Source organism: Lotus japonicus, chromosome 5, assembly GCF_012489685.1.
Source record: "Lotus japonicus ecotype B-129 chromosome 5, LjGifu_v1.2".
In the NCBI taxonomy this organism is placed as follows: domain Eukaryota; kingdom Viridiplantae; phylum Streptophyta; class Magnoliopsida; order Fabales; family Fabaceae; genus Lotus; species Lotus japonicus.
The window spans coordinates 44,019,802-44,036,686 of NC_080045.1; the positions used below are offsets into that span (position 1 = coordinate 44,019,802).

Here is a 16,885-nt window from a genome sequence, read left to right on the forward strand (position 1 = left end):
AACAGGGGCACCAACATTCCTCAACTGATCAGAGATATGTTTCAGACGTTGACAATAGGCCGAAACATTAGGAAAATCCTCCATGCGAGTGGAGATGAAATCCTGGTCGAGGGCGACAGCACGGGAGTTCTGATTGTCCTCAAACATAGAAGCTATACGGTTCCAAGTAGCCATAGCAGTAGAACCTTTCGCCATAACAGTGGCGAGAAGATCAAAGGATATGGTGGAATAAATCCACTGTTTGACAGTAGAGTCCAGAGTGGCCCACCGGGCATAAGAAGCATCGGTGCGCGCAGGAGGCTCCATGCCAGCTTGAGGAATGATGTGGTGGAGCACCTGAGTGGTGTGAGCATGAGTTTCAAACAATTCAGCCCACATAGCATAATGATCCTTGTCTATCTCGAGTTTGAAAGGAATGTTGTTTTTTATATTGGTGACAGCAAGTGCCGGATGAAAATCCGACTTGGTAGATGTTGGCGGGACAGGTGGAGTGACCATAGTAGTGGCAGTGTCACTCGTGGGGGCATCGGTTGGAGAGCCAGGGGTAGAAGCAGACGTAGCCATGCAACCTGCAAAACAGAAAAATAAGAATTTTTTTTTTTTTTTTTTTTTTTTTTTTTTCAAAGGTTGCTGCAGGTGCGGTTGGACCGGGTTTGAAGGAACCGGTCTGGTTGAGCCGGGTTCAGGTGAACCGGTCGTCCCAAAACAACCAAGATCACGGGCTCACGTGCGGGTCGGATCTGGATCCCAGGCACGGGTCTGGCTTTGCACGCGGGGCTGGTGCGGCCAAACGGGGTCCGCGAGCGACGGAGAGGACGTGGTGGCCGGCGCGAGGGACGGCGGTGACCGGCGGTGGCGGCTGGGCGTCCGACGGATCTAGATGAGCCTCTGCTCAGTGATGCACGCGGGCACTAGGGGAGAAAACCCTGTGCAGCGTTGAAAGGTTCGTCGATGGGAGGGGAAGAACCGACGAGAGCGATGGAGGCCTGAGGCGGCGGCGGCGGTGTTAGATAGAGAGGAGCACTGCGACGGCGCCGGCGTGGAGGCTGCAAGGAGAGAGGGGCAGCGGCTGGGGGTGGGTTTGGAGGAAGAATTAGGAAATTAAATAAAAATTAGGTCAGATTTGAAGAGGGGATCTGAACCTGCTCAATGATACCATGAAGGAAATCAATTCCGTGACTATTATTGATAATGAAATACCCTATATATACAACTTACCTAGTTGACTAACAATAAATATTAAACCCTAATTACAGGCGTAATTACAAAGAGAATAAATAATATCCTATTCTATCAGTTCCTCGCTCATTCGTCAGTTCCTCCTTCATTTTGGCATCATGCCCTTCAAATGGCAACATATCTTCTGAACATTTTGCCACGCAAGACTCTTCAGAATGATTCTCCTACTCAGCTGTTGTATCATCGCGACCCTTCCTACTCCCACTTACGTGTCTTTGGTTGTCTATGTTTTCCTCTATTTCCTTCCGCTACCATAAACAAATTGCAACCACGATCGACTCCGTGTGTTTTTCTAGGGTATCCGATGAATCACATAGGTTATAAATGTTATGATTTGTCACACAGAAAAATTTTAATATCGCGGCATGTCATTTTTGATGAAACCCGATTTCCCTTTGCTGACCTATCCTTGACTCCTGCCCCTTCTTATGAGTGTTTCACCGAGGACCTCTCTCCTTCCTTGATCCACCATTGGCAAACCGTATCCTCCCGCCCACCTGACCCTCCGGTCCAGCCGTCGAGTCCCACTGACTCTTCGCCTCCCTTATCGGCTCCCGTCTCCCCTACCGCTTCTCCCTCACCTTTGCCCTTGCCTCCGGTCCCTCCTGCACCACCCGTACGGACCATGACTACCCGTAGCATGCACGGCATTTCCAAACCTAAAAAGCCTTTTAGTCTTTCGGTCTCTATTGATGACCCGTCCATCTCACCCTTGCCTCGTAACCCAAAACAAGCCTTATCCGATCCAAATTGGAAGTCCGCTATGCAGTCTGAATTTAATGCTCTTATTAGAAATAATACGTGGGAGTTGGTTCCCCGTCCTTGTCATGTTAATGTTATTCGTTGCATGTGGATTTTTCGCCATAAAAAGCAGTCTAATGGTTTGTTTGAGCGGTATAAGGCTCGTCTTGTAGGTGATGGCAGGTCTCAGATTGCAGGTGTGGATTGTGATGAGACTTTCAGCCCCGTGGTGAAACCGGCTACCATCCGGACAGTTCTCAGCATTGCTCTCTCCAGATCTTGGCCCATACATCAGTTGGATGTCCAGAATGCTTTCCTGCATGGTGATCTCCATGAGACTGTCTACATGCATCAGCCTTTGGGTTTCCGCAACCCTCACCACCCGGACTATGTCTGCCATCTGAAGAAGTCCCTTTATGGTCTGAAACAGGCGCCTCGTGCTTGGTATCAGCGATTTGCTGATTATGTTTCCTCTATTGGATTCCGGCACAGCACTTCAGATCATTCTCTTTTCATCTTCCGGCAGGGTTCTGATATTGCCTACATACTTCTCTATGTTGATGACATCATCCTGGTTGCATCATCGCATGATCTCCGCAAATCCTTTATGGCACTTCTTGCATCCGAGTTTGCTATGAAGGATCTCGGTCCTCTGAGTTACTTTCTTGGCATCGCTGTCACTAGACATGCAGGTGGCCTTTTCCTCAGTCAGAGCACTTATGCTACTGAGATTATTGCTCGCGCCGGCATGGCCTCATGCAACCCTTCTGCTACACCGGTTGACACCAAGCAGAAGCTCAGTTCTTCCTCTGGGACTCCTTGTGAGGATGCCTCCCTATATCGGAGCCTTGCTGGTGCCCTACAGTACCTCACATTTACTCGTCCTGACATTTCCTATGCTGTTCAGCAGGTTTGCTTACATATGCATGCACCCCACACCGAGCACATGCTTGCCCTCAAGCGGGTTCTCCGCTATGTTCGTGGCACATTGACTTATGGGCTACATTTGTATCCCTCCCCGGTTGAAAAGCTTGTTTCTTACACTGATGCTGACTGGGGGGGCTGTCCTGACACCAGACGCTCCACTTCTGGTTATTGTGTTTTCCTCGATGACAACCTCATATCTTGGTCCTCCAAGCGGCAACCCACTCTCTCTCGCTCTAGTGCTGAAGCTGAATATCGCGGTGTTGCTAATGTTGTCTCCGAGTCCTGCTGGATCCGCAATTTACTTCTGGAGCTTCATTTTCCTCTCTCTCAGGCAACATTGGTCCACTATGACAATGTTAGTGCCATCTACCTCTCTGGGAATCCAGTGCACCATCAGCGTACCAAACATATTGAGATGGATATCCATTTTGTTCGGGAAAAGGTCGCGCGTGGCCAGGCTCGCGTCCTTCATGTTCCTTCCCGTCATCAGATTGCGGACATTTTTACCAAGGGCCTACCTCGGCTTCTTTTTGATGATTTTCGTTCCAGTCTCAGCGTCGGTGAACCTCCCGCTTCGACTGCGGGGGTGTGATAGAATAGGATATTATTTATTCTCTTTGTAATTACGCCTGTAATTAGGGTTTAATATTTATTGTTAGTCAACTAGGTAAGTTGTATATATAGGGTATTTCATTATCAATAATAGTCACGGAATTGATTTCCTTCAGATAACCTGGAAAGAAAAAGATGAAAAAAAGAGTTATCATAAACTACCTCTTTACAACTTCGATCCCACCAAATTCTCACGATTCTGTGAGCGTGATTTCTTCTTCTTCTCTCTATTTGTTTCGGTATAGAACATTGCTAGGTTGGGTAGTACCTAAAGTGAGGGGTGAAAGCCTTAAAGAGAGAAGAAAAAGGAGAGGATATCGCTGAATTTCACTTGTTTATTGAGGAAATGAATTAAAAGTCTCTCAATAGGTAACCGCTACCTATTTATAGTATGTGGGTCATGGGCCCTACGCAACAAATCTGTTTGGAATGGGCCCTAGGGGCTGTCCCCAGACCCAATCCGTGGAGGCCGAGCGCCCCGCCACTCGGCAGTCCTTACCTGGGCGTTGCCCCTATGGGGCTCGCCCGGTTCATGAGTCCACAAGACACCAGGCTTTAAGAAGTTAAAGCCGAGCGTGTCTTCAAAGGCTCCACCGTATCGCCAAAACTATCTCACTCTTAACATGTTTTAGTTCTTAGGTCGCCAACATGGCGTTTTATCAAACATGCCCCGCTCCTAAATTGCCCAAACGACGTTTTGACTAGAGGCCGTTACACAAATCTATTGGCCCAGAAACTTCCTGCCCGTAAAGGAACTCGCCAGCCCTCAAGTCCACAAGTCTTGCAAAGTTGGTAAGATTGAATAACGAGCGGCGACGTAAAATTGGCGACCCCTGCGATCATACGGTCTTGACTAATTTGCCCTTCCAATCCACCACGCGCTGTTTCAAAACAGAAGTTGAGGGGACTCCCCACCTATCACGCGCATTTACTTCTGCTAATGCGCTGATTACGTTCCCGAGGCAATCATTTGCTCCCTTCAAATCATGGGTCATAACTTCCCATTAACTCCACGTGTTTCCCACGCGTCGCATCCCAAGAGTCTCTCCTTGCCTATAAAAACCTTGCACCTCCATCGACCCTCACTTTCAAAACTCCTCACTTCTAAAGCCCTCCCGAGCGAACTGGAAGCTTCCCTTTGCCCTGACACTGCTACTTCACATCCTTTCTTCAACCTCCCGTTCGTCTTGTCATCCGGTGAGTGCTCTACTTCCCTGACCTTGTCCCCTTCAACATTCTCATATTCCCGAGTATTTTGTGCATCCTGCATTGCATTTCCATGTCTTTGTCTTCTCAAAACCCTCATCGCCAAGAGTTCCCTGGAGATCTTTCTCCCGTTGGTGGGCTCCCACTTGAGCATGCGGAGGTTGCGGCTTTCCGCTTGAAAACATTCGCCACGCTCCCCGCTCCGGTTCAAGTCGCCCCCCCCCTCAGTCAGTAATCGACCAGCCTTCAGACTTCGCCGTCGTGGATGCGGTGACTGACCTTATTGAGGCGATCGACGGGCTGTGCGTTGACGACGCACTGAACGAAAAACTGCGCGCTGCTGCCTGTAAAAAGGACGAGCGCCCCTGGTTCCACAAGGTCCACGACGACATATCTCATTATCACGTTTTTTACGTGTGTGAGTATCTTTTTACGAAGTTGGGAATTAAATTTCCTTTGTCCGCCTTTTTCTGCGACGTTCTATCTGACATCAACGCCGCCCCCAGTAAACTGCACCCCAACGCCTGGGCGTTCATGCGTTGCTTTGAGATCCTGTGTGACGCCATCAACATCACACCGCAAACTGTGCACTTCTTTTATTTGTACGACGTAGACGCCAAATCTCTAAAGGCTAGAGGTTGGATCTCCCTCAAGGCGCGCACGGGCCGAAAATGCCTAAACCCCCTCAAGAGCAATGCCAAGACTAGCTTTGCTCGAAAATACTTCAAGGTGTTCACCAAGCCTACCCCGAGCTTTTCAGATCAAGAGATGAGACCGCCCTTTTCCCCTTCTACTGGACCGACCGCCCCAATGGGATCCTTGACCCTTCAGCGGATCTCCTCACCACCGAGGACAAAACCATAATCAGCTTCTTCGCCCAACTCCCGATCCTTGACTGTTCCAAGGTTATCGAAGGCGCTTGCCATTCGAGAACTCCCAAGTACCTAGGTTACTAGCCGATTTACTGAATTGCTCGTCTTTCATGCTAACTTGTCTCATGCATTTTATTTAACTCAAGTGTTTTGACCTGACTAGTTCCTTTATTTTTTTTCAGCTGACATGGGTTTCACAGCCGAAGAACTCCAACTCGTCGCCGCTAGAAGGCTTGCAAAGTTTCCTCCGACTTTCAATGCCAATGCCGAGAATCCTAGAAAGACACGCTCTCTCAAGGATGGCGAGGGGAGCAAGAACCCCTCGCCGCTCAAGAAAAAGGTCACCGCTGTAAGATCAAGTTTTGATCTAGTAGTACAACTCTATGTTTTGATGATTACAAGTTAACCTTTTGATATGAACAATTGTGGTACTCTAACGTGTTTTTCTGAGTGTGCTATTTACAGGCTCTGACCTCTATTCAATCTCACACAAATCAGAAGCACTGTGCTTAAAGAGTGTCCCAAGCAACGCTTTCGCATTCACCATGTTCAGTATGAACAGTGGAAAAGCTTCAGAAGTTCTGAAGTTATACAAACTCTGATGTGGACTCAGTCACTAGAAGTTCTGAAGATCCAGAAAGTCTGATAACCAAGAAACACTGAAGGTTCAGATGTTCTGATGGTGTAGAAGACTCTGAAGATCCAGAAGCTGAATAGTGGAAACTCTGATCTCCAGAAGCAATATACTCTGAAGACCATGTACTTCCCTCTGAGTTCAGAATCAGAAGATACAATGGTCAGAGGATCTGGGCTTTCCCTCTGACTCTGATCAACCGGCTTCACAAGTTCCAACATGAAGCATTCCCCTGATCAGAAGTCTCCTAGGTTTAAAGGTCAAGTCACTATCCAAGTACAAAAGCAACTGTACCTTCCTGACGACCTACCTAACAGTATCAGACACAGCAGAAGCTGGATTTTCCAGAACTGCCCTCCAACGGTAGCATTTCCCATGCAACGCTCAACCCTAATCCTTGGAGTATAAAAAGAGGCTGAAGACTGAAAGAAGTGGCTAGAAGCATTCACATACGCGCAAGACAAATTCAAATTCTTCTAAGCTTTCTTTCAACTGAAATTCATTGTGTTTACTATTAGCTTTTTAGAAGCAAATCTCTTGTAAACAATTCTTTGATAAACAGTTTGTTTAGTTCCTTTAGGAGATCAAGGTTGATCGGATCCTAGAGAAGACTAAGAGAGTGAATCTTAGTGTGAGCTAAGTCAGTGTAATTGTTAGTCACTTGTAGGTTTCAAGTGCAGTTGTAACTCTTACCTGATTAGTGGATTGCCTTCATTCTAAGAAGGAAGAAATCACCTTAACGGGTGGACTGGAGTAGCTTGAGTGATTTATCAAGTGAACCAGGATAAAATCCTTGTGTGCTTTTCTATCTCTTATCTTTAGCACTTAAGTTCTCGAAAGATTTGTCAAAATCTTTAAGGTGGAAGCTTTATCTTGAAAACGTTATTCAAACCCCCCCTTTCTACCGTTTTTCATACCTTCAACCGCCACCACCAAGTCTACTGCCGACACCTCTGCTCATCAGAGAGAGGAGACTTCCACTCCGCACCAGCCGTCGCCGACCCAGGGAACCACTTCTCCCAAGACTCAAACCCGAGCGGAAACCAGCCCCCCTCGCCAGGAAACCGGTGAAAAAGATGACCAGGATTCCCTGAGGAAGGAAAAGCACTCCAGCCCAATTAGGGCAGAAACTCATTCTGACCCTAAGGAAAAAGAAGGAGAAGAGAAAGAAAAGGAAAAGGAAACTCTCGCCGCCAGGGAGACCCCCTTTGATAGCTCCACAATGATGCGCGACGCCACCAACCCTATGGAGTTTCTGCTTTCTAGGATCAATCATGATTACCTGGAAAAAGAATTTTTCGGGAAGGGTATCGACGACGCAGACCAAGAGTGCCTCGCGTCTGTGCTGCACGCCGGTTGCATCTTCGCCCATGCCTTTAAGAAGTTCAAAGCTTTCGCTGATGAAGAGGCGAAATTGCAGTCTGACTATGAGGTGCTCGCCACCGAGCATGCCAAGTGCTCCGATCGCCTTGACAGAATCGTGACCGGGGCCGCCAAAGAAAAGATTGCCATCGACAAAAAACTTGTGTCGATCGCCAACGAGCTTAATGAAGCTCGAGTCGAGCTTGTTCGCTGAGCCGCCACGATTTCAGAACTCGAGGAAGACTTGGATGCTGCCAAGCGAGATGTTACGACCCAACCTAGATGGTGACCGGCGCATAGGTTAATCATCCTAACCTAGCAAGCCTTAACTAATTGCGCATAGAGATGGAAAGACTTTATAATATCTATATATGACATATTTATGCTCCAATATCTGGATCGTCCGTTCTGATTGTCCATCTGTTTGTGGGTGAAAAGCTGTACTAAGATCTAATCGTGTTCCTAAAGCCTCCTGAAATGCCCTCCAGAATCGAGAAGTAAATTGTGGACCACGATCAGAAATGATGGAAATGGGAACCCCATGCAATCTTACAATCTCATCTACATACAACTGGGCATACTGCGCCACTTTAAAAGTGGTTTTAACTGGAAGAAAATGTGCAGACTTAGTTAATCTGTCAACTATCACCCAAATAGAATCATTCCCCTTTTGGGAACGAGGTAGTCCAGTAACAAAATCCATAGTAATCTTTTCCCACTTCCATTCTGGAATCTCTATTTGTTGGAGCAAACCTGCTGGCCTTTGATGTTCTATCTTAACCTGTTGGCACACCAAGCACCGAGAAACAAAATCTGTTACATCTCTCTTCATCCCACTCCACCAGTACAATTGCTTCAGGTCCTGATACATTTTGGTTGCTCCGGGGTGAATTGAGTATGTCGAATGGTGAGCTTCTTTAAGAAGATTCCTTCGTAATTCTCCAACATCTGGTACACACAGCCTATTACCAAACCTTAAAACTCCATCGGACCCGACTGAAAATTCTGATGTTTCCCCACTCTTCACCTCTTCCATAATCTTGCATAAAGAAGGATCTTCCCCTTGAGACTTCTTAATCATATCCACAAATGATGTTTTAGACTGAACACAAGCAACAAGGGAGTTTGGGTCCTTAATTCCAAACCTTACACTTTTTGCTTCTAATTTGTGGATCTCCTCCACCAAAGGTCTTCTCACTTCTGCAATATGAGCCATACTAGCCATAGACTTCATGCTCAAAGCATCCGCCACAATGTTAGCCTTTCCCGGATGATAAAGAATAGTACAATCATAGTCCTTCAACAACTGTATCCATCGACGTTGTCGTAGGTTAAGATCCCTCTGTTGGAAAATGTACTGGAGGCTTTTATGATCTGTATAAATTTCACAAGTTTCTCCATACAAGTAATGTCTCCAAATCTTTAAGGCAAAGATCACGGCAGCCATTTCTAAATCATGAGTTGGATAATTCTGTTCGTGCTTCTTTAGTTTTCTAGATGCGTAGGCTATAACCTTACCTTGCTGCATAAGGACACACCCCAATCCAACTCTTGAGGCATCACAATATACCGCATACCCACCAGATCCAGATGGTAAAGCTAAAATTAGTGCTGAAGTTAAATGTGACTTTAATTTCTGGAAACTTTCCTCACATGCATCAGACCACTGAAATTTCACATTCTTTTGAGTTAACTTAGTCAGCGGGGCTGCTATTCGAGATAATTCTTTAACAAACCGACGATAGTAACTTGCCAAACCCAAGAAACTACAAATCTCTGTGACTGTGGTTGGTCTTGGCCATTGCTGGATTGCTTCCACCTTTTTCGGGTCTACCTGAATTCCACCACCTGACACCACATGACCGAGAAACGTTACACTTTCTAGCCAAAACTCACATTTGGAAAACTTGGCATAAAGTCGATGCTCCCTTAAGGTCTGCAACACAATTCGCAGATGTTTCTCATGCTCTTCTTTACTCTTAGATTATACTAAGATATCGTCGATGAATACTATTACACATTGATCCAATAAAGGTTTAAAGACCCGATTCATTAAATCCATAAAGGCCGCAGGAGCATTTGTCAAACCAAAGGACATCACTAAAAATTCATAATGTCCATAACGGGTTCGAAAAGAGGTCTTAGGTATATCTCCCTCTCTAATTCTTAATTGATGGTACCCCGACCGCAAGTCAATCTTTGAGAAAACTTGTGCGCCATCAAGCTGATCAAACAAGTCATCAATACGTGGAAGAGGGTACTTATTGCGTACAGTCACTTTATTTAGCTGTCTATAATCCACACATAGTCGCATGGTTCCATCCTTTTTCTTAACAAAGAGAACTGGAGCTCCCCATGGCGAAGTGCTCAGTCGAATAAGACCTTTATCCAACAAATCTTGCAATTGGAATTTCAATTCTCTTAGCTCAACATGAGCCATGCGATAAGGAGGGATAGATATTGGTTCAACACCAGCCACCAGATCAATGCAAAATTCAATTTCTCGATGTGGGGGTAACCCAGGTAACTCCTTAGGGAACACATCTGGAAATTCCCTTGCAACCACAATTTGGTCAATACTTCTTATTGGCTTCTCAATATCTTTAACCAATGCCAAGAAACCCTGACAACCTTTTTGTAACATCTGCAATGCACACAATGCTGGAACCAATGGTATGGGGGTTATATTGTAATCACCTTGAAATTCAAATGGTTCAACTCCTGGGATATTAAACAAAACTTTTTTGTGATGACAATCAACCGTAGCATGGCACGAAGCTAGCCAGTCCATTCCTAGAATGACATCAAACTCTAGTATGTCTAATACAATCAAATTTGCCATAAACTCTTTGCTTTCAATAGAAATCTCACAATCTTTAAAAACAAACTTCACCAAGACGGAATCCCCAACTGGAGTAGCCACTAGAAAAGAATGATCTAGTAGACTAGGATCCCTACCGAAATGAGTAGCGAAACTCGGAGACACATATGAATGTGTAGACCCCGGATCAAATAATACATGTGCATTTAGTGAACATACTAGGATTATACCTGATACAACTGCATTAGTTGCCTGAGCATCCTGTTTTGTTAGAGCAAATACACGAGCTTGTCCCCCTGTTGATTGGGATTGTCTTTTACCACCAAATCCTCTACCTCCTTGGCCTTTACAAACACTAACCCTTGGCTCATCCCATGGTTCAACTGAGGACAATCCTTCTTCAAATGACCAGCCTGCCCACATTGAAAGCAACCAACTTGCTTAAAGCAAGTTCCAGAATGAAGTTTCCCACAACTCTGACACATAGAACAATTCCCACCATAGTTCCTAGAATTATGCTGAATACTACCACCCCCAACAGGTCTATATTGTGAAACACCTACTGGAGATGATAGTTTTGTAGGTTGCTGAAAGCGCTGAAAGGACCTTTGCTGACCAGATGGGCCAGGTTTCCTAAAAGTACTGTCACTATTCTGACCTTGAAATGATCCATCATATTTGGTCCTCTTAGGCTTATCTGATATAACTCCCTCCTCCAACCTTCTAGCTTCAATTCTTCTGGCACAATCAACAGCTGCAGCATAGGAAGGAAACTGGTTTCTTTGAGATGACACCAACTCAAACAAAGATCTCTCTAATCCATCCACAAATCTCCTAGTACGAGCCATCTCATCTGGAACCAAATAAGAAGCATATCTAGACAACTGTGTAAATATGATATCATACTATGTTACTGACATATCGGAAGTCTGTCTCAAGCTTTCAAACTCCCTGGCCCTCGCCTCTCTAGTACTCTCAGGTAAGAAACGATCCAAAAATGCCAATCTGAAATCCTCCCATGACATAGGAGGTCACTCAACATCTCTTCCTCTAACCATGTTGTCAAACCATATCCTTGCCATGTCCTTCAGTCGGAAAGAAGCCAACTCCACTGTTTTCTGACTTGAACATCCCAAAGCTATGCAACATCTATCTATATCATCAATAAATTGGTTAGGATCCTCTGACACGTTTGAACCAGAAAATGTTGGTGGCTCAAGCGAAGGAAGTCTCTTAAGATGGTAGTATCCCTAGCCTCTCCTTGGACAGCTGGATTTCCCCTCTGCCCTAACACTGCACCAGCCAATAACTCAATGGACTGATGAGTCTTTGCTAACCCAGCAACTACATCAGCCATCCCCACAGCTTGCCCAGTTGATGGTGAGGAAGCGAGATCCCCATGGGCCTCTATTCGGGGTCCTCCAACACGTCCACGACGACCATGTCCTCTCTGAAAAACAGGTGCACGACCCCTCCAACCACGACCCCTAAGGCTTTGCGATACAGTACTCTCATCACTCGATTCATCAAGAGGGACTCCTCTACCACGCATTCGAGGTGGCATATTTGTCTATAATGGCAAGGTAAGACAAAGTCAAGTTAGATTAGGAAAGTATCAATCAAATCACATCATAAGCAAGATATATTTCAGTAAAATGTCTAGAAGAGACTGAACAGCCTGGTCATGAGCATGATTATGCTCAAGTACGTATCACATTCATAACCCTATCAAAGATGACCAGGCTCTGATACCAATTTTGTCACGACCCAACCTAGATGGTGACCGGCGCATAGGTTAATCATCCTAACCTAGCAAGCCTTAACTAATTGCGCATAGAGATGGAAAGACTTTATAATATCTATATATGACATATTTATGCTTCAAGGAATTTTCTATAGAAAATTCGGCAGGGTCTTCCCTAAAATATGAACTATCCAAAATATTATAAGAGCCTGTAATAACAAAATGATAGCAGCAAGTTCAAAACAAAGCCTCCCAAAGTTATATAGGACCAAGGCTATATAATAAAGGTTCTAGTAGACCACATGTTAGAGCCACTACGTAAATACAACGCACAAGTTAAAGTGACATTTACAAAACAAGTTTTAACTCAACAACATGGGTCAGACACAACAACACTAGTAGCCCTTTAGCAGAAGGGCCTCATGAAGGATCCTAAGTCGACTGTCTAGAGGATGTGGTTGATTCAACACGAGCCTGATTACCTGAATTGATAAAAGAAAACAACAGACAAGGTAAGTCACCTCATAATTAGTGAGTAAATACTAGAGAATAAAGAAAACAAGCAGAATTAAATGAATGTTATGAGGAATGATATTCTTGGTCTCATCCAAATCATTGCATACAAATCATATTATACACGGCTAAGTAAGCTATTACTCAAATAAAAGAACAAAAACAAACTCTCTGCTTGTAAATAGAATCTTTAACCATGTCGACATAGGCTCCCCGCCTAAAAGAATCAATATCAGGCTCCCCGCCTCAAATTACCAATAGAAGGCTCCCCGCCTGAAGAGTCAATTGCAGGCTCCCCGCCAAGAAAATAAACAGCAGGCTCCCCGCCTGGACATATAATTCATAACAGGCTCCCCGCCTAAACGAATCATAGTCGAGCTTCCCGCCCGAACATACAACACGGTGCACCAAGGCTAATGTTTACTATCATTAGCTACAAGTTCTAAGAGATCTTCTTCCTCTTTCAGAAAAATATGTAATCAGTCTACTTAGCACGTTAGTAAAATGGTTTAGACAACCATTGAACTATAACATCAGTAATTTCACCACATATCCCAAGTCATAAATCATAAAATAGTTGAACAATGATTTTATCTCACTTTGTGGTAATAAGAAGATATATCAGTTATAATAAGATAATTTATAAACTTGCTATAATCTCCATCATTTTACTCACTGACTTCTTGAGTAGCTGAAACAGAAGTTGTCCTCTGATGCTAATGAGCCAAATTTGTATGATCTAGAGTAAAAATAAAATATTAAATTAGTGCTCTAAGGGATAGCTTCAAAATTAAATCAATTTCCAAACCTAAATTGTTTTACAGATTACCTCAGTCTTTTAACTTAGACTTTCACTCAGCTTTTCCACCTCTACAATGTAGTTTCTAATGATCCTAAAATTTTCCTAACTAACCTCAATCACAGAAATGCCCCCAGAAAAGTACAACACACAACTAAGAGCTCTTACCCAAATTTCCTATGTTCCAAAAGTTCATAATATGAATGTCTGAGCTTTTCCTCTTCTCTGTGACATACCCAAATTGCTAACACATAAGCTATCAATTCTTATGTAAAATTTTAACATGCAAAAGAAGAGATACTTAATTTCTCAATACTTCCTTCCTAACCCATTTTTCCCTTCCCCTATGGCAGAAGACACAGTAAAGATCAAGACTTCCTTACCTTACTTCTCCAAAGATGCGCCCTTGCAGGACCTTCACTGCATGCAGATTTCTGATCCTACTTCCTTCTCTTCTTCTAACATTGTGAAGTCTTCACGCTGTCCCTACCCTGCTCCTCTCAAAATCTTTTTTTTTCTCTATCCCCACTTTACATACTGTGTCTTTTTTAAATATCTATTCTCTTTCCCAAAAGTTGTTTTTAATATATGTAATATCTTTAGTTGTAATCACCAAAGGACCTCGTGGAAGTCAAAACAACTTGCAGAGATATCCTTTTAAGTATATAACTATTTTATATACAAACACAATAATCTAAAATCACGTTCTGTTTTTTTTTTTTTTAAAAAAACATATATATTCTAACTAGTTTATATATATAATCAGATGGAATATCATCTTAGCATTGGGATATATATATACCATTCCCAAGTGCTAATATCTCTTAAAATTTTATGATAGCATATAAGTTAGTAAATTATGTTTACTTAGTTTCAGGGATATATAAAAAATTCCTAGGATGTTACACGAGAAGCTCAATCAGCATTGGCGGCCAAGGAAGAGGTCCTCACTTCGAAGGATAAGGAGCTAGCTTCGCTGAAGGCAGATTTGGAAGAAAAGACTAAAAAGCTGGCCGGCGAGAGAGAAAAAGCTGCCAAAGCGAGGGAGTCGGCGGCGGACGGAGCTTTAGAGCAGCGCGAGGAAGGCTTCTATCTGGCCAACGACCAGGCTCAATGGCTTTTCCCGAACGCCGACCTGAGCTCTATGGGAATACTGAAGGCGATCACCGACTTTGGACTTGTCGGGCCGGACGATCCTCCCAGGCTAGGGCCAAACCCCTGGGCTGACGGAAATGAAGAAGAAGAAGAGGAAGGCGATGGAGACAATTAGCTGCTTTTTGTTGTTGTTGTTTTTTTTTGCTTTGAACTTAAATTAACTTAGCTTGTTGCTCGCCCCCTGGGCTTTTATGTAGTTGACCTATTATTTATCCAAGCTTTATGCGTTCCCTTTCTTTGTGCCGCGATGTTGTTGTCTTTGTATAGTTTATGCTCTTTCCTCTTCATTGTGTAGCTCGCCCACCGGGGATTTTACGTACTTTACTTTGTCGCTTTATTCAATTCCGGCATTAATGGATGTGCGCCTATTTTTTTTGCGCACCCTTTCAGGCTGTATTACGTTTAACGACATAGGCGCGTGGATTATTGGCTAGGGCTTTGTGCTTGGCTTTTCTCACTAAGGCTTTAAAACGCCTCCCCTTAGGGAAGAACAACCTCCATTTTTGAGGACTTTGCCTGGGGCTTCGCCCGCGCGTGGCTTATGACGCTTGGGACCCAATGGCCAATTGGGCGCCCAAGACTTTTGCCTAGCCTGTGGTGCTCACCCGTATTCTGGGGAGACTTACCCTACGCGTCGCTAATGTGTCCAGTGACTGCTTCAGACTCCCCGGGGCGATTCCCGGACGTCAAAGGTCATGGCGGAATCGCCTCCTTTAGGGTTCCAGCCAGCCCCTTTGGGCATCAAGCTTGTCCCACCGAGCAGCCTACTGTAATTTAGTATTTTAACTTTGACAATGGCCATCGGAGATGGCGATTTCGATATCAAAAAGTCGGACAAAACATACTATTCATAGTTCAATATTTCATTACATTTCCGGCGCCCCGTTAAAAAATTCCACTTTGGGAGAAAAAGAGCACGCCTTTATTTAATTGAAAAAATTGTCTCCTCCTTGTCTAACTGTAGTAATAGCGGAGACTTGCGACATTCCATGAGCGCGACACCCGCCTTCCGTCCAGCTCCTCAAGATGGTAAGCTCCTTTGCCTAGAACCTCTGCAACTCTGTAGGGTCCCTCCTAGTTTGGGCTCAATTTGTTTCCTGTGGTGCCTGTTCGCCATTTAAGGACCAAATCTCCCACCTGCATCGCTCTGGGGCGAACCTTCGAATCATATTTGCCTGCCGCTCGCTGTTTCATTGTCGCCTCTCGCACACGGGCTTCTTCCCGAGTCTCGGATAACAAGTCGAGCTCCATCGCCATATTCGCTTGATTTTCACCCTCTAGGCGCAGCGCAGTCCTCCAAGACGAGTTGTCAATCTCAACGGGTAGCATAGCACCCGCCCCGTAGGTCATTCTGAATGGAGTTTCTCTTGTGCTTGATTGCTCGGTGGTGTTGTAAGACCATAAAACCACTGGAAGCTCATCCAACCATGCTCCACTAGCTTCATCCAACCGCCGCTTCAAACCTCGCAGAATCACTTTGTTGGCTGACTCCACCTGCCTATTCGTTTGCAGGTGTTCCACTGAGGCGAACCACATTTGAATTCCCATCTCCTTTCAGAATTCTCGTGAATTGAGTCTCGTTGTCAGATACTATCGCCCGTGGTACTCCGAATCTGCAAATTATCCGTCGCCAGTAGAAATTGACAATTTTTGTCGAAGTAATCTTGGCGAGCGGCTCCGCCTCAATCCATTTCGTAAAGTAATCGACCTCCACCAGGATGAACTTCATCTGTGACCTAGCGACTGGAAAAGGTCCGACCAAATCCACCCCCACATAGCGAACGACCAAGGAGCGCTTATAGTCGATAATTATTCCGGCGGTGCCTTCAACAAATCAGCAAATACTTGACACTTGTTGCACTTCCGTGCAAATTCCATGCAATCCTTCCTCAACGTTGGCCAGCAAAATCCTGCTCTCAACACCTTGCATGCCAAAGACCTTCCTCCGATGTGAATGGCACAGACCCCTCGTAAACCTCGGACATTATAGCCTCATAGGAACTAGTGGTCGTCAATGAGCGTGTAGTGGCTGGCCTCCCTTCTTTGCTCTTTCGTGTATTGTTCGACCCCGGCTGGGTCCCCGGCAAATATGTCGAGTATAGGTCCCATCCAGGTGGTTCCTATATCTACGCAGCTCACCAACTCTCCTTCGACACTGGGGCGTGCCAGCGTTTCTTGTATCACATTCCGATTGTTTCCCGGCTTCCGAGTACTTGCTAACTTGGCTAGGGCATCCGCCCTCTGGTTTTGTGTCCTAGGG

The 16,885-nt window shown here is 44.9% G+C and overlaps 2 protein-coding genes across 2 annotated transcripts; both read right to left on the reverse strand.

The window, feature by feature from the left end:
* Nucleotides 1–10,216: 10,216 nt before the first annotated feature.
* LOC130716576 (uncharacterized) lies at nucleotides 10,217–14,133 on the reverse strand. The gene is made up of 2 exons (XM_057566543.1): nucleotides 13,854–14,133; nucleotides 10,217–12,640 (listed from the first exon to the last, which is right to left on the reverse strand). The coding sequence occupies exon 2, from the start codon at nucleotides 11,260–11,262 to the stop codon at nucleotides 10,684–10,686; it is 579 nt and encodes a 192-aa protein (XP_057422526.1). The 5' UTR covers nucleotides 11,263–12,640; nucleotides 13,854–14,133; the 3' UTR covers nucleotides 10,217–10,683.
* A 1,566-nt stretch (nucleotides 14,134–15,699) lies between these two features.
* LOC130719609 (uncharacterized) lies at nucleotides 15,700–16,173 on the reverse strand. The gene has a single exon (XM_057570227.1). The coding sequence runs from the start codon at nucleotides 16,171–16,173 to the stop codon at nucleotides 15,700–15,702; it is 474 nt and encodes a 157-aa protein (XP_057426210.1).
* Between the last annotated feature and the right edge of the window lie 712 nt (nucleotides 16,174–16,885).

Coding starts and splice junctions, on each gene's coding strand:
- LOC130716576 (XM_057566543.1), bottom strand. CDS start 11,262: ATGGCTCGTACTAGGAGATTTGTGGATGGATTAGAGAGATCTTTGTTT.
- LOC130719609 (XM_057570227.1), bottom strand. CDS start 16,173: ATGGGAATTCAAATGTGGTTCGCCTCAGTGGAACACCTGCAAACGAAT.